The following is a 23,529-nucleotide window of genomic DNA, read 5'->3' as shown; positions in this document are numbered from 1 at the left end:
ACCATTCCTGCTGCAGTCCAACCACAAAAAAAAAAAAAAAAAAAAAAAAAAAAAAAAAAAAAACATGGAAAGGAAATGACTAACCTTGTTAAATTTCACATAATTTCTCTGTATCCCTACCAAGTTGCTTCATTGTCCTCTTGGTCTAATGCCTGAGCCATGACAGAGGACAGAGATTCATAGTGAGCTAATGGTTATCAAATAGCTTCAGCACTGCTTCTTTTATGTGCTCTTTAAAATAAATAAATAAATAGAACAGACAAAATGTGTAACTTGGCAGTCATCTATCCCTTTGATCATCTTTCTGTATGATTGCGCCTGCCCATCAATTATTTTGTAGAAAAGTTCCAGGCAAACACAGGATGAGAACAAAGACATCTGAACTTCTGCAGTTCTTGTCCCAAGGGGTTTTAAAACAAGACAAGTGAGAAAAGATGGCTAAAGCTCATTTCTCATTTTGACCAGGAGGTGTTCTCTGAAGATTTTTTCTTCAGGCTACATAAATACAGTCTTCGTAGCAAGATGAAGCCCAAGGTCAAGCAGTTATGAGGAAATTGTGAAGGGCACTTTTCTTTAGATAGTTTAATCAGTATGTGATAACTGAAAGGATGCTTTTAAACCTTCAAACTGAAAGCTTTAGTAACAGATTAATTAGTTAGCCATAGGGGATCTCTGCAAATTGAGGTGAAAAGTACCAGTATTAAGCACTGGGAGGAAGACCATTCAAATTCTACCTGGTTAAAATTATATGAGCTTGGCTACTAGCTTGTTCCTCTCGAGTTCTTCAAATATTCAGTATAATCACAAGTGCTGCAGAGAATATGAAGAATAAAAAATCCCTGACAGTCATTTTAACAGACAGAAAAATTCCTGGCTAAAGCCAGAACCACCAGCTGACAACAGAACATTTTCTTATCCATTTGCAACTTGAATGTTTGCTACACTCCAAAGTATATCTTTAATAGCTACTGCTTCTTTGCTCATAGAAGTTTTATTGCGTTCATGTTTTGTTGGAAATTCTGTAGTTTGGTTTCTCATATGAGGACATTCACTTGCTTTCAACAGGAGACAAGAGGAATGATTGCATAGTGAAAAGTTTATTTAAAGGGAATAAGTTCCAATATACTATTACAAATCAGCCACAACACATTAAATATAAACAATACAAACCAAGCCTAGAAGGAATGCAAGCACACTATAAATATATCTTCACATGTGCCCTTCAGCAAGAGAGAGTCAGTGCCACCTCTCATTAAAATATCCTGTTCTCCACTTAAAACTCATCTCTGGGGAAGAGATGAAAAGCAACAGGTTGGTGCAGAGAACTCAGTTTTGAGATTACAGGACATCATAAATATATCACATAAATAAGGACTTACAGACAACCATTACAATTCACAAGAATATACATTTGGGGGAAGAAAAAAAAAAAAAAAGCACAACCGGCTACAAGACACTCTCCATTGAAAGACTGTGCTAGCAGCCTGGAGCAGCGAGTTGAGAGCAGATTGTTTCACCCTGAGGTGAGCAGTTAGTCACTTGGGCATCATGGAGGTTGCACAGAGATCATCACCAACTGTTTAGTTTCTGAGAACAGTTCCTAAACTTCAAGGTTTTTACTTGGCAAAGCCTCTTTAGCTCTGAACTTAGTGCTTTGGCATCCAGCTTATGTAAGGGACTTGACTCACCAGTCCAGATGGCTTAAACTAGATAACCCTAACCAACAAATCACAGAAGTCTTCCTCTCCCTAACTGAGAAAAGGTACGTATTTATTGTGATGATGCTTCTGAGAAAGCAACATGTAAAATTCAGAACAGAATACAGAAATGTCGAGTGGAGTCAGGTTCACTCGGAGTCAGGTTCACTCAGGCTGATGATCTGTCTTCAGCTGCAACAGCACAAGTGTTTCAGAATAAGATGCCAGAGACTCTTTGGAGGCAAATGTGTAATAACTCCCACAGAAAATTCTCCTCCTAGCAAGATCTGTTTGAACTCTGCAGTTTGATGTACACTCTAAAGCCCTAGAGTTAGTTTGTATATACCACAAATGCACTTATTTAGATGACTTACCACTTTGACTCCTGCTTAACTCCTGACTTCTTTCACAGTCCCATTAGCTAACGTATTTAACAAGATCAGTTCACAGTTTTCCCTTCTACTAATTCAGATGTTCTGCTACATCTACATGACATTGATCATCACATATGATATTTTTCCCAGATATGAGAATTGGAGAAATTTCTCTCCCACTGGGAGATCAAAAAACCTGTGTTGTGTTGCTTTGGTCTCTCATCTGGTCTCAGTACACATAAGCACACACCCCTCAGTACTGAATTCAGATGCTTCTTAGGGAAAATGGTGAATGGCCACAATGAATGCTATCTATGTCTATCTATCTAGTGTTTTTCTGGTCCTCAGGCTTAGCATCAGCATATCAAAAGGAGTAGTCCTCTGGTGTTCCCCAGTATCTGACAGCAGCATATGATTTCCAAAGGCAAAGATCCTATGGTGCCAGAAAACTCAAACACAGTTTTACTACCATCTTACAGCAACAAGGCAGTCTAACAGACAGCTTAAATCTCCAGGAACGGCCTCCTGGGGCTCTCTTGCTTGACCTCTACTTGTGTGGAGTGCTTCCCCTCTACTGGAACGGGCAGAGAAACAGGGAGAAGAAACCCCTTGGCTTAATGACATCTATGGCTCTTATTTCAGACATGCTCCCTGCTCCTAAGGCACCTTGTGATAAATCCTCTATAGAGTGGCTTTAGTTGGGGTAGAGACAAGGAGGAAGGGTATAAGCAGTGGAGTTAAAAGAAATAAAACACTCATTTAGGGATTCATTCTCTACCCCAATTCTCAGCTCACAAGAATGAGTACTTCTTTCAGCAACTGGACGTGTGACAAGGGTCACGGCTAGCCCACCCCACCGGGTCCAGCAGCACAACAACTGGCCCCACTGCAGGCTGTACGCAGTTACGTGCACACAGTTACAAGCAGACAAGTGCACAGGACGGAGCCAGAAAGAAAGGAGCGTGGCTACCTTTTAGGCCGAGTTGCATAGTAACTCAACTTTCATCTCAGCACCATAAGTCAGTCAATTAAGCTCTTTCTCTCCTTAGATTTAAGCATACATTTTCATCTTATCTGTTTGTGTAAACGGCTCTTTAGCAATATTAATTTACGTAACTATTAAATGGGTCCCAAACCTTAACTTGCAACTAGCCTATGCCTGACACCAATAATCTTTTACATGAATCCACACTGAAGGCCTCCAAAGAGTTTGTGAGTAAATTCAGTCAGTAATGTGGTCTCTAATTAAGCAGTTTTAACTCAGTCCTCAGTGAAATGCATGCATTTTAAACTCCTGCTGCTACACCACTGCTAAGGAGCAAAATAAGAGGAAACTTAACATATGACCTTCTTTGACATTAAAAAATGTCCAACAGATTGTAACAATTATTATAAACAATTATACAACCTAATTTTTATGCAAGTCCTATGCTACAGGACTGTCTAATGTCTCTGGCTGAACACCCATATCTTATTTTTAGATCTAAATTATATTCGAAACAAAATGGAAAACAATTTTATGCTTTCACAAAAGCAAACCCAATTTAAAAAAAAAAAAAAGACTGGTTGCAAAATGCAAAGGAAGCTTATCCCTTAATTGAGCTTTTTGAATTTCTAGACACAATCTACTGGAAGAAACACATTTTTTAAAACTGATCTGAAATCTTCCTTCAGGAGAAAAATAAGAAACTTTCCTTTCTTGAAGATTAATTTCCCTCTCTGAAGCGCAACTGCCTTTTAAATTAATTTTTCTTTCTAGACCCAAGGTCTAGTTCCATAGGTCTCCAATTAAAATAAGAAGGGCTTCCATCACTGCCTCAGCAGATAGCAGGATTAGATACAAGTCCAGGAGACACAGAAGGCAGAAAAAAAGACACATGAGAAATAAAATTATTTCTTTGAACCAACTGTGGGTTCAATTTTGAATAAGAATGGCTGCTGTTAATCACTAACCATACAGCCAAGCTAGTTAATTTATCAGAAAATGAATAAAGACTACATATCCTTCCAAAGAGAAGTCGTCACTTGGATAATGAATGATATTTGAATACCTGAGAAACAACATATTCATGTAATGTGGAAATTAAAGAATAAATGAAGAACAATTATCCTGTACAACTGTGAAGCTTCTGTTTCCTGCAGATGAAATATTCCATGTCTAAAACTATTTTGTGTTCCTAAGAGATACCAGATACATCTGGGAAACAGAAGTAGCAAAATCACACACAGCAAGCACTTTCAGTTCCACTGCAGCAGGCCTCTTTATGGGCACAGTGTTTGCAGGACAGGCACATACGGATTGGGATGACGTACCGTATTCAATGCTACTGTTAAGCTTAGGTCAGTGGGACTAGGAGATGGGGACAGTTCCAAACAAGTGACCTGAGCCTCATTAAAATGTTGTCCCATGCTTCAGAAAGCTAGAACTGAGCAATAGGACCACCACCTACGAGGCAATTTATCTTCACTAAAACCACTAACTAATACCTTGATAACTTGCACATAGTATTTGTTTCGGTAAGCAGTCAGAACGGGTAGCGAGGCAGGCCTTATTAACCTCTTACAACATGACACAATGTATTTTAATCGTGATATAAGCAAAATATAGATGGTGTGGGGGGAAAGCGGCTGTGAATTAGCAACATGGAGGCCACATTATAGGGGCAACAGTTCTTTAGTGGTAATAACCCGCTAGTACAGATTAAGTTGTGTAACTGAGGGTCGATAATTCTAGAAAATCTAATGTATGTACAGGTCAAAATTCCTTCTGTGATAAAAAAAAAAATCCTAATTGGAAAGCGGATCAGGTGCCAGACAGTGCCTCATACATTAACCAGCAAGCGCACACAGCACCCTGCAGATCATTTCAGAAAGGACCAAAGGCAGTCATCAAGTGGGGTGACACTGTCGTTTTTGCAGGCAGACTGCAAGGTCTTTTCTGCCATCTTCTGCTTAGTGTCTAAGAACTTGATAGGCAACAGAAGAAAAAAGGGGAGAACCTTATGCAGGTTGCTTAGGCCTGACTCAAGTGCTGTACAAAGGCTGTGGCATGGTCCTTTGTCTCCCCAGGAGGGGCTAAAGGAAGGAACAGTCCTCCCTGGGCTGCTAAATGAAAGATCACCTTGCTCTGGCAGATACCAAATCCTACTGTTCTACCTCCCTGTAAGATTGTCCTATGCTTCCCTCTACTTGAATAATGCAGCTTTGCAGCTCCCCTCTTGCCAGGTTCTCTCTCTCCTTTGAGAAAGGCGACTGCTTTTCCCCCCATCACAGGGCCCAGAGTGGCAACAGCTCAGCTGCTTACCCTGATCAGCCCTGCTCCCTGCCTGCTCACCCTGAAAGTAATTGTGGTCCAACCAGTCTTCTGGTTTCCACTCTCCTGTGCTCCCAGCTCGGGCTGCTCCACTGTTAACGTCTCTCTCACACCTTCTTGACCTCCTAAATGCTCTGGGGTAGTGAAAAAGTAAGCAGAGATAGTAAAAAGAAGAGCTTGAATATAGAGCAAATTGCACAGCATTACCATATAGCCTGAATAGGAAATACGCAGCCCTCCTAGGAGAGTTAAATCTTTGGCTTTAACTACCCAAAAATCATTTTGTCCATTGTTCCCTCTCAATAGAAGGAATGGACCAAGTAGAGGTGCTTTACCTGGAGGATTTAAAAATAAAACTCAGAACTCTACCAGAATCACCATGCAAACAGCCATTTTGTGTCTCTGCAAAGAGGTATCAAAATGTAAATACAGCAGTATTCTTAAAAAGAGCATGATTTTCAGTTAAAAGTAGTAAAATAAACACCACTTACAGATAAATGTGATTTAAAATTAATCTCCGAAGGATTAACTTAATCCTTGTTCAGCTCTGCCAATACTCGAGCAGACAGTGATTACTAGTGCCATCGCTAGCCACCAAAACAGGCAAGGAACTCCATCCTTTACCACATGGTCAGGGTTTGCAACGGCCTAGCTGATTCTGGTTTACAGAAAGGTTTGGTTAAATTCCATCCCTTTTGATTTTCTGAGCAGAGATACTCGTTTGCAACAATACCTTTGTAACAGAAATAGCAGCTGACAAACTACACTTCCCTGGGGAGCATTTTCCTTGCTACATATGCTATTATCCAGCTGGCAGCAATACCAGCGAACAAACATGCTGCTACTGAGAAACATTTCCTGTATATTTATTGGTTGTATCCTAGCCGTTTTGTAATTACTCAACACAGCAGTAAATCATTTCTTCTGTTTTACATCTGGATTACAGGAGGGGAAAAAAAAATAAAAATCTTTTGGTGGTCACTGGAGCTTTAATCATAACTTTTATATCCCTCTAATCAACAGCTGAAACATCCAATTTTTAATCCATAGGAAAGTTTTCCCATGGACTTCTGGTTGTGCACCTTCTTCCCCAGCTCCCACACCTAACTCCTAACCCGACCGGAGGTTGGGGCTGGCTGTTGTTAGCACGGCCTGGCCACCAGCACTGGCTGCCACTGGCCATGCTGCATCCCCTCCCATGAGGATGAAGGAAGCACTGGCTGCTGGTGACATTAGTGGTGGCAGGAGATAACATTATCAGTGGTTAGGAGCCAAGCCAGCCATGCTTTTGTCTCACTGCAGCTGACAGCTGCCCTCTAGTGATCCAGATGCAGCAGAAGAGTCTAAAGAATTATTTACAAAACAGTAACATATCAAGAATATTTTGACTTCATTTCGTACCAGTGCAACAGAACGAAACCGTGACCACCTGAACCTGGCCTCCAGGCATTTACTGGCTCCAACAAAGCCCAGCCGCATGCCCGCACAGAGCAGGACTTGTGAAGTTTTACAGAAAGAACAGCTGCCCACGGACAACCAGAGTCACAGCCACCTTTCTCCACTGGGACAGCCGGGAAGGAGGATGCGAGGAGAAACCAGGTTGTGTCTGAAGAGGAGGTGGCAGAGTTGTGCCTTGGTTCTGTCACACAGCAGTGCCCATCGGGGAGTACCAGGGCTGGGTGGCAGCCTGCCATGCTCAGTACTGCCTGCCTGCCACCCCTGCCCCTTCCCATCCCTTCAGCTAGTGTAATAGACATGAAAGAAGAGAGTCTTATTGCGGAGGAGAGAGTAGGAGTTATCAAATTTCAGCAGGTAGATGCCCTCGCCTGGGTAGTCGTGGCTGCCTGCCTGCACCTCCCGGTGGCTGTCCCTTCGGTACACAGGCATGATCTCTCCGTAGCGGTTCCGCAGGTAGCTCTTGGAGCCCCTCTCCACATCTCCAACAGGGGCGAGTCCTGAGTGGGAAAGAGTGGAGAAGTAGGACAGAGCCTGTTAATCTACTAGATGGTCCAGAAAAAGATAAGACCAGATTACAGAGACACACAAATATATGGAGAGCTAACTACGATAGCATTACACGTAGTGTCTGCCCTGAGCTCTCTGCCAATACTGCTAACAAAGACCCACTTTCCTTACCATGGCAAAGGACGTGCTGAGAAACAGTTCTCTTGGGAAGACAGCATGCACTTGCCTGCCAGCCTGGCCTCCTCTCCCTGGTCTTACCTTCTAAACAGCTCGCTCCTTTTACACGTGTCACAACAGGGACTCCATAAAGTGGTCCACTGATACGGACATGGAGCAAAGGAAAGGCAGGGAAGGTCTTAGCTATAACCTCACAGTGTTTGTACATCCTGGATTCACTTCTCCAAGAATAAACTCCTCACATAAGAACCTACGTACTTTGGAGAACTTGCAAGATTAATTTCAGACAACAAACCCCCAGCTGCACTGGTCAAAAATATGCTTAAGACAAAGAATAGGTAACATGCTTTTCACAGCTACAAGGACACAGGCAGCAGTCCTCCGAAATGCAGTCAACAGGAGCTCCTGCTATACTGGGAAAAGAAAAAAAAAAAAAAAGAAGAACCTTTTTGCTCCCACCTGCCACCAGAAATTTCTCAGCCTCAGAGGCTGAGCAAAACACTCAAGTTAAAGTTTCAGACCCTAATCTCATTATCGGCTGGAAGCTGAACAAGTGATTTCTGATTTATTTTTTGGCTTGTTGGATTTCAGGAATGTTCTTGGAGAACAGCAGCCACTCACATATGCTGAAGCAGGAAGGGTTAAATGCTTTCTCACTACAGCCTAACCAAAACCCAGAAGGCTGCAGAGATAAGCAGTCTGGGTAAGCAAAGTAGATGGAAGTTACAGCATCTGAAAGACACTCAGCAGCATGGCAACAAGTGCCAAAAATCAATCCTCATGAGCTCTGCACCAACCTTCAATTTCTTCTTCCTCCTCTTCATCCTCCTCATCACTGGATTCGCTGACCTGAACAGTAATGGCAGTGCTGGTAACAGTGGTCCAGTCAAAATAGACTCCAAATCCAATGTCGTAGTCGTCTGTAGCAAACTCCCAGCACAGACGTTTCCCATCAGGATGGGTTGGCACACGGACCGTCACCACCTCGCCTCGCTTCACCACCATCCTAGCATTCTTCTCCTTTCCCATCTTGGTTTTGAATTCCTTCATCTTCCCCATGGTCCACGTAGTGGGTGGAGCCAGAGGGGGAGGCTGAGCTGAGACAAGGGAGAAAGATCAGCAGCTCATCTTACTTTTTACTACTGACAAACTGTTATATGAAAACAGTGAAGCTATTTCTGATAAGACTCTTATTCTGGAGCCTGCTCCCAGAAGCAGATGTGAAGTTTTCACACAACACTAGCCAAGAACCCACACTTCCAGCAGGAGTCAGCAGTGTCTCCGACACAGCCTCTGCTCTTCTCTGGCCAAGGCAGGCACTGGCACTTTAAAAGTGCCCACAGAGTCATTGACAAATGGCGTCCTTTCAGGCCTCACCTTTCCTCTGCTCCCCAAGGAGGTCTGCAGTCTCCAGCTCAGCTGAAAGGATATCCACAGCACCAGTGTGATCCGACTGAATCATGACGATATCCCCTCCTCCTTGGTGTATGTGGTAGTTGGTCATTCGAACAACAGCTTCCTGCACAAAGCACAGAGTTACAAAGATTATCAGGGTAAGACAGTGTCCAGCTGAATTTAAAACAACTCGGTAACAATCCAAGAATCTTTCTGAAGTCAAGTCAGATCCTTCAGAAGCTTCTGTTACAGCTGAAAAGAAATGGCTGGCTCTGAGGCATCTCTGCATTATTCCCCTCCACAGCACCAAATTCATAAACTCTGGAGAAAAACGCTGCATTAATGTCACAAATTACAGACCCCTCAGCCTCCCCAGGAGTCTGGGCAGGCACATGTTTGCATCTGCCTCAGAGCTGTCATCTTTCAGCAAAGCAACAGCCTTGCAGATTTAGAGGACTACTCTTGGAAAGCACTCCCAAGGCACTGCCTCTCTAGGGAGAGCTTTTCAGCTCTGTCTGCATTTAGACTGCACCATGATCACACTGACATTCACTGCATCCTGGGTAAAGGTTCATCTGGTTTATTAGGGCCAGCCCTCTCTCCTAATGCATAAAAATGCACAGCTCCTGAGCTGCATGCTACTTGCAAAGTATTTCCCAAATGTATTTGTAGTGCAAACAAATTGGCTGCTCACCAAAAGAAACGAAAGATGGCAGATTCCCTTCAACTCCCTCTCCCATAAATCTGCAAGAAGGGGATCCCAAAAACACCCACACAAGATGCAGAAGGTGAAAATAACCTTGAAGCCTTAGCAAGCCAAAAACTGCAGGGAAGTAAGGACTAGCCAAAGACACACGCCTCTGTCCCACAGTCATTAAGCACAGCAGTAGGGTGGAAGAAATACTGCTGCACCTCTTTCCTTTCTGTTCAAGTTAAGAAACCCCCACTTACCTCTTTGGTGGGCTCGGTTTGGTCAGGCAGCTTCTCTTCTAGTTCAGCTGCTTCCTGGTCCTTCGAAGTGCTACCTTCTTCCTTCGAATCCTCTGTCGCTCCCACACTCACAGGCGACCTAATCTGCGACCTCTCGGAGGAAGAGAGCACTACAATTTAGCACTTACACCCAGGGCACAAGCGGCAGAGTTCAGCCGTGACAGGGGTCACTCTACTCTGCAATGGGAATTCAAGGGGACAGAAGACAACCAGCTTCCAGCGGTCAGCACCCACCACCTGTGCAAAGAGACCCCCGACACCCCACTTCTGCCCTCATCTCCACAGGAGGAACTCACTAACACTGTACGAAGCACAGAAATCAGCAGTAACTGTTTCTGCTCAAGAAAGGACAACTTCTGCTGCGCCAGCTACTACTTGACATCTGCATATTCCAACAAAGGCCAGCTGGATTAACAAAAGGATTTGAAACAGTTTGGACAGCCATCCCGAAAATGCCCTCAGTTTAAGTGGTCCGTCACACCTTTCCCATTAGCAATCCCAAGAAATACAGAGAACACACAGGTCCCTTTCTGCTGCGTGCAAATATGCTACACAGACAAGCAAGCCGTAAGTCATACAGGGACAGCACAAGAGGTCGAAGATCTGCACTGTGACAAGAGGAGATGGACATGTCAGAACAAAAAAGAAAGGTACAAAGAAGTAAACGAATGAGCAAGAAAGGAAACAACATCCTTGACATTCTTTCTCTTGTGAAGATTTTTCTAAATGACTGTTTAAAAAACAACTTCCTGCATGTTGTATATAACTGGAAAGAGTTGTCATCCCAAATTAACTCAAACGGATGCCAGAATAAGTCTTCTCTGTCATACTGTTAGACACTATGCGAAACCTCCTCGAGAAGCAACCTAGTCTTTAGTAACAGTTTCCTTTTTGAAAAGTTCAGCCTTCTCTCAGCACCACAAGACTACTGTAAACTGCCTCTGTCTGAAGGATCGTAAGTGTGAGAACACAGAAGTAATGAAAACTACGTATGTATTTCCTCAAATTTCTCCTTTCACAAAGGACAAATATTCTCATTAACAAAAGATCAGACTATCAGTCTAGTCTGGAACAGTTAATTTTATTTTTTTTTTAATCGCAGCTCAACTCAAAGATATTCCGTGCTGCATCTGTACAGGTGGCCAGCACAGGGCACATGTGACTTTTGTTCCCAGATCTATATTCTGACTGGGAGAATGTACAATCTCTGTAAGCAGATCCACAAATAAAATGTTCAGCCAATTCCTCTTGAATTAACCCTTTTGGACCGTCACCCTTCCTTTCAAAGGAGATTCCACTTACACAATCAGGTAACTTTCATGAGTATCCAGCATCTACTTTGGCCATTCTGCTCACAGCCTACGTTCATTCTTTAAAGAAAATTAGAGGACATAGTAAAGAGTGATACAGGAACACATTTGGAGTCAAGAAAGTTAATATCAATATCATGTGCATCAAGCCAAGATGACATCAAGCTGCTATTTTACTAACTAGGGTCATTTGCTGATTTTTTCTGAATTTTCTTAATGAGGTAGTTATTTAATGAATTGTGTGATCTTCTGCCTGACAAATTTAACTTGCAAATTTCTAAAATCGTGCCACATGCAACACATGCATGCTGGTAAGTGACAACTCCACAGCACGCAGTGCTTGTGCTTGCAGCCAGCAGGCTGGCCACAAGCACCACCTGCCCAACAGGTAATGACGAGCCCCACGGCTGATAAGGAGGCTGATCAGCAGCAGGAAGGGAAGCGTGAGGTGAAAGACGAAGGGTGATGAAGAAAAAGCAAACAACACTGTCAAAAAAATAAATGAAAACCAGTAAGATGCATTTTCTAGCTCAGCTTTCACCAGAACCATACAGGGTGGGAATGCTTAATTATTAAGTTGTCCTTCAGTGAGAGCAGGGCAGATTTCCTGCGGAATTAGTTGATGTAGCTCATTAGCCCCTTAGTTCTCGCTGAATACAAACCCCCCGGCGCTCCCTGCAACCTGACTGAGCCTGGGATCTGAAGAGGTGAGGCACGAACTGCACTTGGCTATTTTGCAGGCTTTGTAACAAGCTGACGCCTACAGGAACAGCCCCCCCAGCACTGATTCCCGCATACACCGCCTGAGCGCCGACGGCTGTGTCCCGTCCCCCCTCCCCACCCTGACAGTCCCCGCGGTGTGCCGAGGCGGGGGCGAAGGGCCCGCAGCCCGGGGGGCTCCCTACCCGCACTGCGAGGCGCTGGGCTCCGAGGGCTCCCCCGGCTGCTCCTCAGGCTCCGTCCGTGGGGCTGCATCCTCGTTTCCTGACCGCAGAGAGAACACAGGGCGAGATGGAACAACCCCGCAGCGCTTCGGGGCGCTCAGACACGAGGGGAAACGCACCCGCACCGCCCTCAGCCCCCGCCCGCCGCCCCCGCCCCGTACCTGAGGCGCCGCTGAGGCCGCCCGGGGGCTCGAACCGCGGTCCCTGGGGGGCTGCGGGCGGCGCGGCCGCCATGGGCACGGCCGAGCGGAGCCGAAGCGCCCCGCCGGAAACAGCCGAGCGGAGCCGGGGCCGCGATGGCGCGGGGCGGCCGCAGGAAGCGCCGGTTGCCGGGGGAACGGGGCCCGGCGGCACCCGGCGGCCGCCATGGAGCCCGCGGCCCCGCCCGCCCTGCGCTGGGGCAGCGCGGAGGTGGCCGAGTGGGTGTCGAGCCTCGGCTTCCCCCAGTACGAGGTGCGCGGCCCGGGGTGAGGGGTGAGGGGTGAGGGGTGAGGGGAGGGGTGAGCCCGCGGCTGACCCGCTGCCCGCTCCGCTTCCCCTCAGGAGTGCTTCAGAGCCAACGGCATCACCGGCCGCCGCCTCGTCCTGGTGACCTGCAGCAGCCTGCCCGCCATGGGCGTCACCGACTTCGGCCACATGCAGGTGCCCCGGCTGCGACACCCTGCCCGGCCCTCAGTCGGGTGCTCCGCCAGGCCCCTCAGCCTGAGGGGGGCTCACGAGTCCTCGGGTGTAAAGCCATGGAGACCGCATGCCAGCAGCCCCTCAGGAGCTTGGCCGTGCTGTTAGCCTGCACTCCTCCTCCGACCCCACAAAAACCCCTAGCGGGGTGCACACGGCTTTCCTAGAAACTCCCCCAGAGTTTCTTCTCAGTAGTTTTCCGCTTGCTGATCTGACTTGGTTCGTAGAGCATCTATAAATCTGGGCAGCTTTAGCGTGCTGCAGTTGAGGCACAGTTCTCAAGCAGCAGCAGGTCAATTCGTTATTGCTTCCTTGCTTTATACCCTGCTGAACAACATCTCGGCCTCTTCCCTGTTTTATAAACGTGTAATTTTCCTTTCAAGCCATCCTTTCTTTAACAAACAACAATAGTCAAGCTCTTAGCTGTAGTCTGGCCTTCCAAAGATTGCTAAAAGTTTCAAAAAGAAGCATTTCATATCTAAAATATATGTATGGCATTTTTCTATCCTTTTATATTCATTGAGTTTTCACTAGAACCATGGCGGAGGAGAGTGTTCTTGATCTTTTATTGCCTCATTTAGGGGTGATAATAGGAGGCAAGAAACCGTACCTAAACAGCTCATTGCCTAGGTATTACAGCTCCGTATTTGAAACACACTAGTTTACTCTTCGTTAAACCACACTGTTTTTTTACAGAATAGTGTAATTATATTAAAATCAGCAGAGGTGTAGTGGTATAAGATATTAGAGATGCTAGTTATGAAGTTTAGGTTAACACCAAGACAGTAAAGGACCCACTAAAACTTCTAGCTTTTGTGATTATTGTTCTGGTTTACTTCACATTACAGCTCCAAACCTCACCCAATGCAGGCTTTAGCCAAAGGAGATGCAGATTGTTGAAAGAGGTCTTGCACATGCCTACACTGTGGAAGCAGCACAGGTGTTGCCTGTGCTTTACAGAGTGTAAAATGGAGAAATTAATAGCAATTTGTCTTTCTCTTTCCTGGGATCTGTGGTTTGACTGCTGTGGCTTACAGTTACCACACCCTTAAAGTCAGCAAACACAGCAGCTGAAGATAAATACTAGCAAAGAGGTATCTAACAATTAGCATGTGCCCTACAAAGCAGTAATCATCAACAGAGAAGCGTGAGCTTAGGTTTGTTTGAACAGATTCAAGAGAGAGAGATTTCAGAGCCTTTAGTCGTGCAGCGATGGACCCACTGTCTGAATCACAGGCACCCACTGTTGGCTGTGGGTTTGGTTGTGCTGATCTCATGCTCCCCCTTAAATGCATTCTTCCCTTTGACATTAAGCTGTAGTCTGGTCTCTTGCAAAGTCAAAGGGCTGTTCCTTGAATCCAAACAGAGGGTAACATAGGCCAAAGCAATCTATTTATGTACCAAAAAAATCTATTTATGTACCAAAAGCACTTTAAAATAACAAACGTAGAAGTAAACCTAGTAAAACTGCTTTAGGCTGATTTATGTTGTTGATGTTAGCAGAGAGAGATGCAGCTAATACAGAAGGATCAGGAGGAAATCTGATTTGGGATCAAAAGGCACTAGCTTTGAGCAGGAGTCTCAGTTCAAAGCAGGTATGCATACACCTGGTGGTCAGAGCCTTCCGAGCCTACAGAGCATGAGCCTACAGAGACCTGGCCTGAGATGTGAGCTCAGACTGCAACAGTGACTGCAGTGAGCATCAGCATCCCTGGGAGGTCCTCATAGCTCTACAAAAATAGGAGCAAAGAGAAAAATACCAACTCAAAATCATGTGAAGGAAATAAGACAAGCCCAGGAATAAAACTGAGGTTTTGCTTCAGCTGCAAAATAACTTTGCTTTAGTTGCAGGCCTGTCTTTTGTTTCTGTTTTCAATATCGGCTGAGAAATTGAAACTGACCACACAAGTAATCCTAAAAGGGAAAATGTAATAGAAAGTTCAACTGATAAAACAGATCCAAAAACTTTACAGATGTTTCCTGGAAGAGCAAAGCTCTTCACAGAATAAGGACAAGACTTCAGGTCACAGATGGGAGAAGTTATCTGGTTTTAAAAGAAAGGTGGTATCCAATTGCATTTTTTTCAGGAGTTAGAAGGGATAATTTACCAAGTTGCAGTACTTTGAGAAAGCAGTCTGATTCTGCTAGAACTGATTCATTAATGCCATTCTTTATCAGAGCAAGTTGACTTAAATTTCATTTTCTTCCTTCTCCTTCTCTGTAATGGAAACCACAGAGGGACTGAAGGCTGCAGTTACTGAGCCAAGTCATTTGTTTCGCATTGTGATTTACAGTTGCTTTCCCCAGAGGACACAAGGTAGAAGTTCAGATAACCTGGGAGAGGGAAAATCTTTATGCTCCAATGAATAGAGTCTGAGCACTGCTTTTTTATTCTAGAGCACCAAAAAGCAGTTTCACCAGTAAGCTGAACAATCTTCAGTCTTTGTTTGGAATGGAATATGCCACCAAAAATATTGATTAGCACCAGCAGTTTGCCTGTTGGTCAGAATCGAAGGCATCAAATTGCAGTGGAGATTTTTTCCAGACAGCCACCTTTCAAGAGTATTTCTAGTGCAAGCAATCGCAATCTTTGTAGTCAGTCATTGGCACTTGCCAAAGGTGGCAAGTATTTTACATGCTTTTTAATCCTCACCCTCACATTGGGATACAGGGATTTTCTATGGTGGTTGTTTAACAGCTGAGAAACACTAAGCCACAGGCTAGAGAAATCAACTGCAAAGCCTGTTATTTCTCCTGCGGAAACTGAAGAAATTAATCAGAGCTAGAATAAGTGATAGCTGGCATAATTCAGCACGCTTGGAGATGAGTCTCTTTCAGTAATGTTTTCTGAAGCTCGTAAGTGACTTAGGAACATCTGATAGACTTCAGTGGAACCTAGATGTGCTTGCAAACCATGCTCTCCCCTGCTGTTTGTGTTTTCTAACTCTACCCTGCTCGGCTGGAACCCAGGTTCACAGAGCTCCGAGCAAACTGGGGCCCACCTGGGTCTGTCAGTAAGGGTGGACTGGGGCAGGTGCAAAGGTGAGGCCATAAACCTGTGCGCAGGGGCACACCAGCTTCCCAGTAAGAAATATCAGTGAAAGGCTGTAAATAGTCAAAACCCAGATAGTTACCATAGAAATTAGCACGATAGCATCGGTTCAGTGACACAGAAACATTTTGAAATTAGGGGAAATGGCAGTTTGACACAGAACTCCACATTACATTTTGTGAAAGCTGCTCAGCATGGGCAGGTGAAGTTACTGCTGGTTTTAATTCCACCGTGTTGGTATTGAAAATGGTATCAAAACCACTGAAAATATCACTCCAGCGTTCTTTTGATTTCAGACAAGGTTCTTCAGTGTCAAGCCAAGGCTGGGGGAAGGTTTTGAGGAAATGCTGTGAAAGATGAGTAAAACCTTGAGAACTGCATTTCAAAGCCTCAGTCAGATCAGGAGGGTACGTTCTCAGAGGTGACTCAAAAATAACGGCAAGTCCCTTCACTGAGGGTGCCAGGTCCAGCCGGCTCTTACAGCCACTCACCCATGATTTGAGCAATAGGGTTTATTGGTTTAATTGGTTTTTCCACCTCTTCTTCTGTGTATAGACTGTTGTTGACAATGTAACTCAGCAAACAGCAATGTTTTTGCATTAGGCAGTATAGGCTCCAGCTCAGTCACCCATAACTTGTTTGTTCTGCAAGTGCAAACAGGAAAGCCAAGATATTTGTGCCACTAAAGAGAGCAGCTCTGATGCTATCACCCACAGCAAATCTGGAGAACGAGCGGTCTGCTCTCCTTTTTCAATGTCATGCCAAGATCATGGCCCTTCTGAGTTGCAAATTCAAGAGTGAAAATGTTCCAAAATTCGGGAACTCGGTTCATTTTTCTGCTCAATGAATGATATATTGCCCTGTGAAGTGAGAATTCCTGATATTTTTGTCTTGTATTTCAGGAGATTTCACGACATGTGAGGGAGCTGCTGGGGATCGAAGAGCCAGTCTTCAGCAGATCCATTGCCCTCCCATACAGAGACAACATGGGCCTCTTCCTGGAGCAGAAGTCCCGATCAGGACAGAAAGCAGATGCCCTCACTTTCTCGCAGTTTGTCCAAGAAGCAGGCCTGGAGCCCTATAGTACAGTTCCTCCTTCGCAACAAGCCCAGGCTGGGTTAGAGGCAGACGCTGTCCCTTTATCGCAGGACACCCAGAGGCAGGATGACAGTCACACAGAAGTTCCACCTTCGTAAGAAGCCCAGCTGGGACAGCAATATGTACCTTTATTACCTTGTAGTAAGGAGGTACAGTTCCACATTCTCCCCATACCACAACAGCCCATTGCAGCTCTTAGCTGTTTGATTACAACACATCCCTACACCAGCTCTTTTCCACAAGGATTTTCTGCAGTCCTTCATTTGCTTCCAGGATCTAAGAGAGGCAGAACCCATAAATCAGGCATGAATTTACCACCGTCTTTCCTTTCTGTTTTACTGTTGATTAAAGAAAAAAAACAACAATCATAGATGTGTTTTAATTACCAGTTTCTGCCATCAATGATCTGAAGGGGCTTAGTTACAACACAGACAACCAATCCCTGTCCTCAACACGGAAGTGATTTCCTGTGAGACAGAACCCGGCAGTGGTTTATCGTAGTAAACAGTACTGCCACACAAGGCAGGAAGTATGAGAGAACACTGTAAGGTAAACCAGAGAAGTTAGGGAATGACAAATGATCTGTCCTGGGTGGATCTAGACAGAACACCCAGTTAAATGTTTTTTCCCTGAAGTACCACAGAATCTGTAATGGTGGGGGGACTTCAGTTTTACAACCTATCTGGAACACGTACTGTCACCAACAAGGAAGTACGAGTAAATGTCGATTAAAGCCTGGCTCAACAGAAAGAGTGCTTCTGACTAAATCATCACAATTTTGTTTGGCCACAAAGCCTTCCTTGAGATCCCCATGGGGAAGAAAAAAGAAAAGGACAGGGCCCAATCCTGATTAATTATTTAGACCAAAGCTGTAGCCAGTACAAAGCAACTGTAATTCACATTTCCGTTGGAACTGCAACAGAAACCAGTGAAGCTGTATCAGGTCATAGTCCGAGGTGACTGTGTGATAAGTAAGTTAAGATTAAAATAAGGCAAGATTCGGGTGGTCAGGAAAAAACAAGTTTACCAAGCAGTCTGGTGTATAAAACTTGTAAAAGCAAATGCATCAATAAGGTTATTGGCTGGAACATCTTTTAAGGAGTTCAAGAACAAATAGTGCTGCTTCTCTCAATCCCCAGTCCAGCCTGAGGCAACAGTCATTGTCATATTTCACAGCTGTCCAACAAGACCTTTGTTCACAGCAAAGCCATCCTTAGCAATTTATTCACAAACCGGATTAGGCTTCAAGTACATGGAGAGGTGGTTCTTGTCTCCAAAGGTGAGAATCAAGAGATCTCAGTGCTGATATGTTAGTAAAAATGCTGGTTTTATGCTTGGCAAAGCTGCAGATTGATGCAAAATGGTGTTTCAGAAAAGAGGAAAAAGAATGAAAAGAATGTAATTCTAGTTTGTAATCTTTTATAAGAGAAGATCTCCATCAATAGCTTGTATTACAACCGAGCAGTGGATAAATAAAGGTTTATTAGCTTTTTGGCATTATTTTTTTCCCAGCAATACAAAGTCCTTACAGTCTGTTCCTCTACCACATAAAACTGCATGAGTCCAGGAAGGGGAAATGATGGAAGAGGGTTATCAATATCTGGGTTTTTATCCCTTTGGGATGAGATCTCAGCAAAGCATTCTGCCATGGGCTTCATTATAGCTTACGAGGATTTAGAATCATAGTCAGCAGTTTCCTCTGGGATTTCTGAGACAATGTTGGAAGCAGCTGTGGGCAGTGAGGTTTTGTGAGCCAACACCATGCCAGGCTCCACTACAGCTGACGTAAGAGATGTCTTGGTGCTGATCAGCCCACGCTGCTTTGTAGGCCAGTCTCCAAAAGATGCCTGGTACAGCAGAGCAAGATGCTTCTGAAGAAATTCACTCTTGTCTAGCAGCTGGCTAAAGGGAGACTCTCTCAGCTGTGCAGCTGTCAGGTCAAACCAGGGGAAGGTTCTGGGAAGAGAGAACAAGCAGAATCTTTTATTGTAGCTTGCTAATAACTTACCAAATAACGTCTTTCTTCAGTGTCTGACTACTATTTTTTTTTTCTGGTCTTTGAGAAACAATCAGACTTTGAGACATGAAGCTGAAGTGTTCCAGGCATTACTGTGCCAGGCATAGCAGAACCAAACGTTACACCTGTAGAGAGATCCTGTACCAGTAGGAGCCTTTTCCCTCAGTGTTCCCCTGACTTTACATCCTCGGTAACCTGGTCTTGAACTAATGTAAATTCATTGCTCATAAAAAACGTCCTCTCCAGGTATTCCAATAGGACTTTTTTTTTTTTTTTTTTTTTTTTAATCCAGTGTCCCAGTCCTGACCAGTGGCTTCAGACAATCCCACCTACCAGACAAACAGGAACAAGGGAGCAGGACAAAATAACTCAGGGATGATCTTTCCTGGCAGGTGTGTGGTCCTGAGAGCAGCACACATTTCAGCACCTTCCAACCCAACAAGACAGCCCCATGCTTTGGCTGTGGGATGTGGCACATTTCAGAGCAAAGAGAAAACCTGGACAAGCAGCACCTTGGCATTCAACCTTTTACTTACTCCTCTTGAGTCATTGAAGAGGCAAAATTTTTGCTGACAAAACTCTTGCGCTCAAACCGCGGGCAGGAAGCTTTCTGCTCGGCACAGATGGGGCAGCGTGCAGGAAAGCAGAGGTCATTGAGCAATTTCAGTGCCTTCTGGTGAGGCAGGTTCTGCCACATGCTGCTGTTCAAGGCTGCATAGAAAATGCCCACCAGCCATTTGCCGTTGACTCTGATTTTCCCTGCACAACAAACAAAATCAAATGTCAACGACCAATATGCACACAGGTGTGAAGAGATTCTCGACTCACGGGCCTGCAAAGAATTGCATTAGCAATCAGGGCTGGTTTGTTTGAAACCTCTAATTTAGGATCATTTCAGGTGAGGGTATTAAAATTAATCTTTGCTATTGAGTTTAAACAAAGCAAGAGGTTTTACCCTGGGAGCTGAGGGGGCATGTTGCCTGCACAACAGCAAGGTCTTGCAGCGCTGCTGTGACCGTCCCCTTCATCTCCCACTCCTTCGTGGGCTCCTGACCAGGGCATTGGTACTGTGGCCTCACGATGGCATTGTAGCAAAGGAGTTGCTTCAACCTGAAAACAAACGCACACGAAGAACTGGGTGTGCCAGAAGAGGAGGATACCTCAGAGCCCACCTCCTCCAGAGCCCCTGGCCCCTTCCCTCGGCCCTGCATGGCCCTGCTTTGGCTGCTGGGGGAGAAGCGAGGAAGCAGCTGTCCTGTGTGGGATCTGCAAACTGAAAGGAAACGCCTTGGGTTTGCTTTTTTTTTTTTGCCTGAGGAAAATGCAGGCTACTGCCTTGCATGTTTTTCACTGCGTTACCTCACAGTTATCCTACAGCAGTAACCAGAGGCCCTGGCAGGAGCGGGGTTTCTGTACCAGGGCAGTGTTTGAGCTGGAGCTGCTTTGACACCTCCTGACCACGTCTGAGTTCAGAGCCACAAAGCCTAAAGCTTCCTTTAGAAAACCAGCTGAGATTCTGAAATGCTCCCATGCACCCAGCAGCTGGGGGCCTAGGGGACTGACTGACCACGACCAGGCTCACAGCAATGCTCTGCAGCAAAATCATGAGGCACGGGAAGAGCTCCCCTGCAGCTCTGGCTGGGCCAGAGCACACACGCTGCGCTCACCCCTCGAGTTTTGGGCTGCAAAAATGGCCTGGGCCATTTTACCTGGGCAGAGGGACCGCGGTGACGAGGCTGTACACCACGCAGGGTTTCCTGATGGCCGTCCGCACGGCGGAGCAGACGGCTGCCAGGTGTGATGGCAGGCAGCAGAGGAACAGGACGTCCGCCCAGGCCGCCAGCTGCGCATTGTCGTAGAGGCAGGTGAGGCCCTGCTCCTGCAGGTCTGCTGCAGCAACAGAGGTGTGTGGGGCTCAGAGCCCACGGAGCCAGCATGGGGAAGAAGCACCCACATGTGGGTGATGCACAACCACCCCTCGCAGGCTGGCTGCCCACCCAAAATGGCACAGGGGGTGGCTGGCTGCCATCACCGCTCCTGCAGGCAGCCTGCTGGCCAGGAATAGACAGCAAGCTCGGCCCATGCACGCTGATCTAAAGCCAGAGAGCCGAGCCCTGGGATCTGGCTACTTCTCAGCATCTATAAAAAGCCACTTAATAACCCCTGCTTCCTCTCTGCCCCAATACGATTATGAGGAGGAGTTTTACACCGAGTCCCACTGCCGGGCCCTGGCTGGGGAGCACTTACCCAGGCTCTCGGGGCGCCGGGTGGAGATGCGGATAGAGGGGCGCGGAGCCCGGCCCAGCGCCAGCAGCACTCGGGCCAGCTGCTTCCCGAGGTGGCCCCCGCCGATAATGCCGACCTTCAGGCCGCGGCTGCCCACCAGGGACGTCGGCAAGGCCTCCTTGGTCCCGTTTGGTCTGGGGAAGAAGAGAAGCTGCCGTCAGCCCAGCGGGAGCCACGTTTGCCCAGACCACCTGCAGCCCTGACCTCCAGGAAGGGTCCCATGCCACGGGCCGTGCTCCTCACACCCAGCCATGGTCCTCAGCAGGGCTACCAGAGAGGCAGAGGCTCCCAGGGACATGTTGGTGCTACCTGGACTTGCACCAGCCCGACCGGTGATGTGCCTGCGTCACGCTTTATCTCAGTAACGATGCAGCACTTTGGGAAGAGCTCGGTGCTGTGAGGTGACACCAGAGCAGCACGCTTTGCCTACAGTGGGAACTCACTTTGCCTTACCTGAGGGCCTGGAGAAGCCTGCAGAAGAAGAGGGCGTGGGCGCACGCGTTCACTGCCAGCCCCTTGTGGCGCCTTGTCAGGTACAGCCACCCCTCCTCGCCTTCTACAGCTTCATCGGCCTGGAAGGACGCGAAGGGCTCTGCAATGTCACACATCTTAGCCCAGGACGAGCATCAGCAGCGAGGATTCAGAAGAGGGACACGGCCTCCAGCCACACAACGCTGCAGCCCGTCCCAGCACCTGCTAAAGAGGAGGTGGGGGCAACACACAGACCCCGGCTCTTCTTGGGGCTTCTCCTTGCAGACATCTCTTATGTCCCCAATGGCTGCAGCTCAGCAGCAGCATGCAGGTGTGGGAGCCCTGCCTGGTAGCTGCAGCAGTGCTTAAAGAGGGCCACAGGGATGCTTTGGGGGGCACGAGGCAGTTGTCACAACAGAGTGGCTAGGAGCAGCTCTGAAAACCAGTTTATGCCCATTGCCTCGTGCCAGGAAGCCCGCAGCACCACTCAGAGTACCACAAACCTGCACCAGAGATGCAGAGACACTGAGGGCTTTCAGCCATACAGCTCCCACGGGCCAAGAGGCACCACCAGGACAGAAACTCCCTCAGCCAAGCCTGAGCCAGGGACAAAGCTGCCCCAAGCTTGCCACACCACGTGTGGTTGGGGGCCTGACCTGCACCATCGCTCACCTGCAGCCTGCCGAGGTTCCACCTGCTCGGGGTCTGTCCCAGTTTGTGTCCTTGCTGCCATGGCGAGCGCCCGGTTACCGGCTGCCTCGGGGCATTCACTCCTTCCTACAAGGAGCCAGGAGCATCGCCTTTCCAGAGCCCAGCAGCTCCACTCAGAAATCCCACAACCAAGCACCGTCCCGGCCTGGGGCACATGGGTGAGCCCAGCAGCAAACCTCACCCCAGCCAGCAGCACCTGGGTTGCATTAGGAAGCTGGCCACGGGAGGCGATCCTTCTCTACACCCAGGGAGCTGCCTCATTCTGGGCTCTTAGCACAAATGTGGACATACCAGAGAGTCCAGCAAAGGGCTGCTCAGGTGGCTGAGGGACTGGAGCATTTTTTGTATGACAGGCCGAGAGCTGGGACTGCTTGCTCTGGAAAGAAGGCTCAGGGGAAGTCTGATCAATGTGTATAGATAGCTGATGGGAGGGAAGGAAAATAGGCAGACTATTCGTGGTAGCAGTGCCCAGGGACAGGATGAGAGGCAGCGGGCACAAATCGGAAGATTTGAGATCCTGTCTGAACACAAGAAAACTTTTTTGTTTGTTTGTTTGTTTGTTAAACAGGGGGGTGGTCAAATACAGAAAAAGTTGCCCAGACAGGCTGGGGAGGCTTCAGCTGAGGAGATGCTGAAAACCCAACTGGAGACAGTCCTGGTCCCCCCGCTGTAGGTGCCCCCGGTTGAGCAGGGGGAGTGGATGAGATGATGGTGAAGTCCCTTCCAACCTAATCAGTCCTATGAGTCTGTGGGAAAAATAAAGTAAACCAACACTGACCACAGAAACTGAGATCACACATAGTGCACAGTGCAATCGGGATCCCAGAGCCCAAACTTGCCCTTAAACTGGTGCACCGCTGCACATAACTTTCAATTCTCTGCAATGACCCACAGGGCAGCAGAGCTCCTGCAACATTCAAATGAATTCACGTGTGCTGACGGCTTGGAAGGTGTGAAATAAGGTAGTGCTGCAAGCAAAGCCTCTTCCCAGTGACACTCAATGTGCTTTTCAGGACCTAAGAAAACACCCTGCATACTCACTTTGCAGAAG

General features: G+C 46.7%; 3 protein-coding genes across 5 annotated transcripts; 1 reads left to right on the top strand and 2 right to left on the bottom strand.

Annotated features, from left to right (window-relative positions):
- Nucleotides 1–1,077: 1,077 nt before the first annotated feature.
- TMED8 (transmembrane p24 trafficking protein family member 8) lies at nucleotides 1,078–12,460 on the bottom strand. The gene is made up of 6 exons (XM_068683098.1): nucleotides 12,327–12,460; nucleotides 12,127–12,205; nucleotides 9,873–10,002; nucleotides 8,904–9,045; nucleotides 8,324–8,623; nucleotides 1,078–7,339 (listed from the first exon to the last, which is right to left on the bottom strand). The coding sequence occupies exons 1-6, from the start codon at nucleotides 12,397–12,399 to the stop codon at nucleotides 7,122–7,124; spliced, it is 942 nt and encodes a 313-aa protein (XP_068539199.1). The 5' UTR covers nucleotides 12,400–12,460; the 3' UTR covers nucleotides 1,078–7,121.
- Nucleotide 12,461: 1 nt separating this feature from the next.
- On the top strand, nucleotides 12,462–17,091 carry SAMD15 (sterile alpha motif domain containing 15). 2 transcript variants are annotated; one of them, XM_068683099.1, is made up of 3 exons: nucleotides 12,462–12,611; nucleotides 12,709–12,807; nucleotides 16,798–17,091. In XM_068683099.1, the coding sequence occupies exons 1-3, from the start codon at nucleotides 12,462–12,464 to the stop codon at nucleotides 17,089–17,091; spliced, it is 543 nt and encodes a 180-aa protein (XP_068539200.1). The 2 variants fall into 2 exon arrangements, with proteins under 2 accessions (XP_068539200.1, XP_068539201.1); XM_068683100.1 differs by having other exon boundaries at nucleotides 12,487–12,618.
- Nucleotides 16,099–23,458, bottom strand: NOXRED1 (NADP dependent oxidoreductase domain containing 1). Of its 2 annotated transcripts, none has more exons than XM_068683094.1 (6): nucleotides 21,750–23,458; nucleotides 21,258–21,430; nucleotides 20,720–20,900; nucleotides 19,966–20,120; nucleotides 19,547–19,769; nucleotides 16,099–18,949 (listed from the first exon to the last, which is right to left on the bottom strand). In XM_068683094.1, the coding sequence occupies exons 1-6, from the start codon at nucleotides 21,902–21,904 to the stop codon at nucleotides 18,658–18,660; spliced, it is 1,179 nt and encodes a 392-aa protein (XP_068539195.1). In that variant the 5' UTR covers nucleotides 21,905–23,458; the 3' UTR covers nucleotides 16,099–18,657. The 2 variants fall into 2 exon arrangements, with proteins under 2 accessions (XP_068539195.1, XP_068539196.1); XM_068683095.1 differs by having other exon boundaries at nucleotides 20,720–20,897.
- Nucleotides 23,459–23,529: the final 71 nt, after the last annotated feature.

This window comes from Anas acuta, chromosome 5 (genome assembly GCF_963932015.1).
Source record: "Anas acuta chromosome 5, bAnaAcu1.1, whole genome shotgun sequence".
In the NCBI taxonomy this organism is placed as follows: domain Eukaryota; kingdom Metazoa; phylum Chordata; class Aves; order Anseriformes; family Anatidae; genus Anas; species Anas acuta.
Note: the sequence above shows the minus strand (reverse complement) of the source record. Positions and strands in the feature narration are given on the sequence as shown.

What these genes read in the sequence shown, in the direction of transcription:
- TMED8 (XM_068683098.1), bottom strand. Translation starts at nt 12,399, where the DNA reads ATGGCGGCCGCGCCGCCCGCAGCCCCCCAGGGACCGCGGTTCGAGCCC. An exon ending in CCCAGCGCCTCGCAGTGCGG is followed by an intron (nt 10,003 to 12,126) that starts GTAGGGAGCCCC and finishes TTCCTCCGAGAG; the next exon opens with GTCGCAGATTAGGTCGCCTG. An exon ending in AAACCGAGCCCACCAAAGAG is followed by an intron (nt 9,046 to 9,872) that starts GTAAGTGGGGGT and finishes TGCTTTGTGCAG; the next exon opens with GAAGCTGTTGTTCGAATGAC.
- SAMD15 (XM_068683099.1), top strand. Translation starts at nt 12,462, where the DNA reads ATGGCGCGGGGCGGCCGCAGGAAGCGCCGGTTGCCGGGGGAACGGGGC. An exon ending in TCGAGCCTCGGCTTCCCCCA is followed by an intron (nt 12,612 to 12,708) that starts GTACGAGGTGCG and finishes GCTTCCCCTCAG; the next exon opens with GAGTGCTTCAGAGCCAACGG. An exon ending in CCGACTTCGGCCACATGCAG is followed by an intron (nt 12,808 to 16,797) that starts GTGCCCCGGCTG and finishes CTTGTATTTCAG; the next exon opens with GAGATTTCACGACATGTGAG.
- NOXRED1 (XM_068683094.1), bottom strand. Translation starts at nt 21,904, where the DNA reads ATGTGTGACATTGCAGAGCCCTTCGCGTCCTTCCAGGCCGATGAAGCT. An exon ending in CCGGCGCCCCGAGAGCCTGG is followed by an intron (nt 20,901 to 21,257) that starts GTAAGTGCTCCC and finishes CTGTTGCTGCAG; the next exon opens with CAGACCTGCAGGAGCAGGGC. An exon ending in TCTTCAATGACTCAAGAGGA is followed by an intron (nt 18,950 to 19,546) that starts GTAAGTAAAAGG and finishes CTCTCTTCCCAG; the next exon opens with AACCTTCCCCTGGTTTGACC.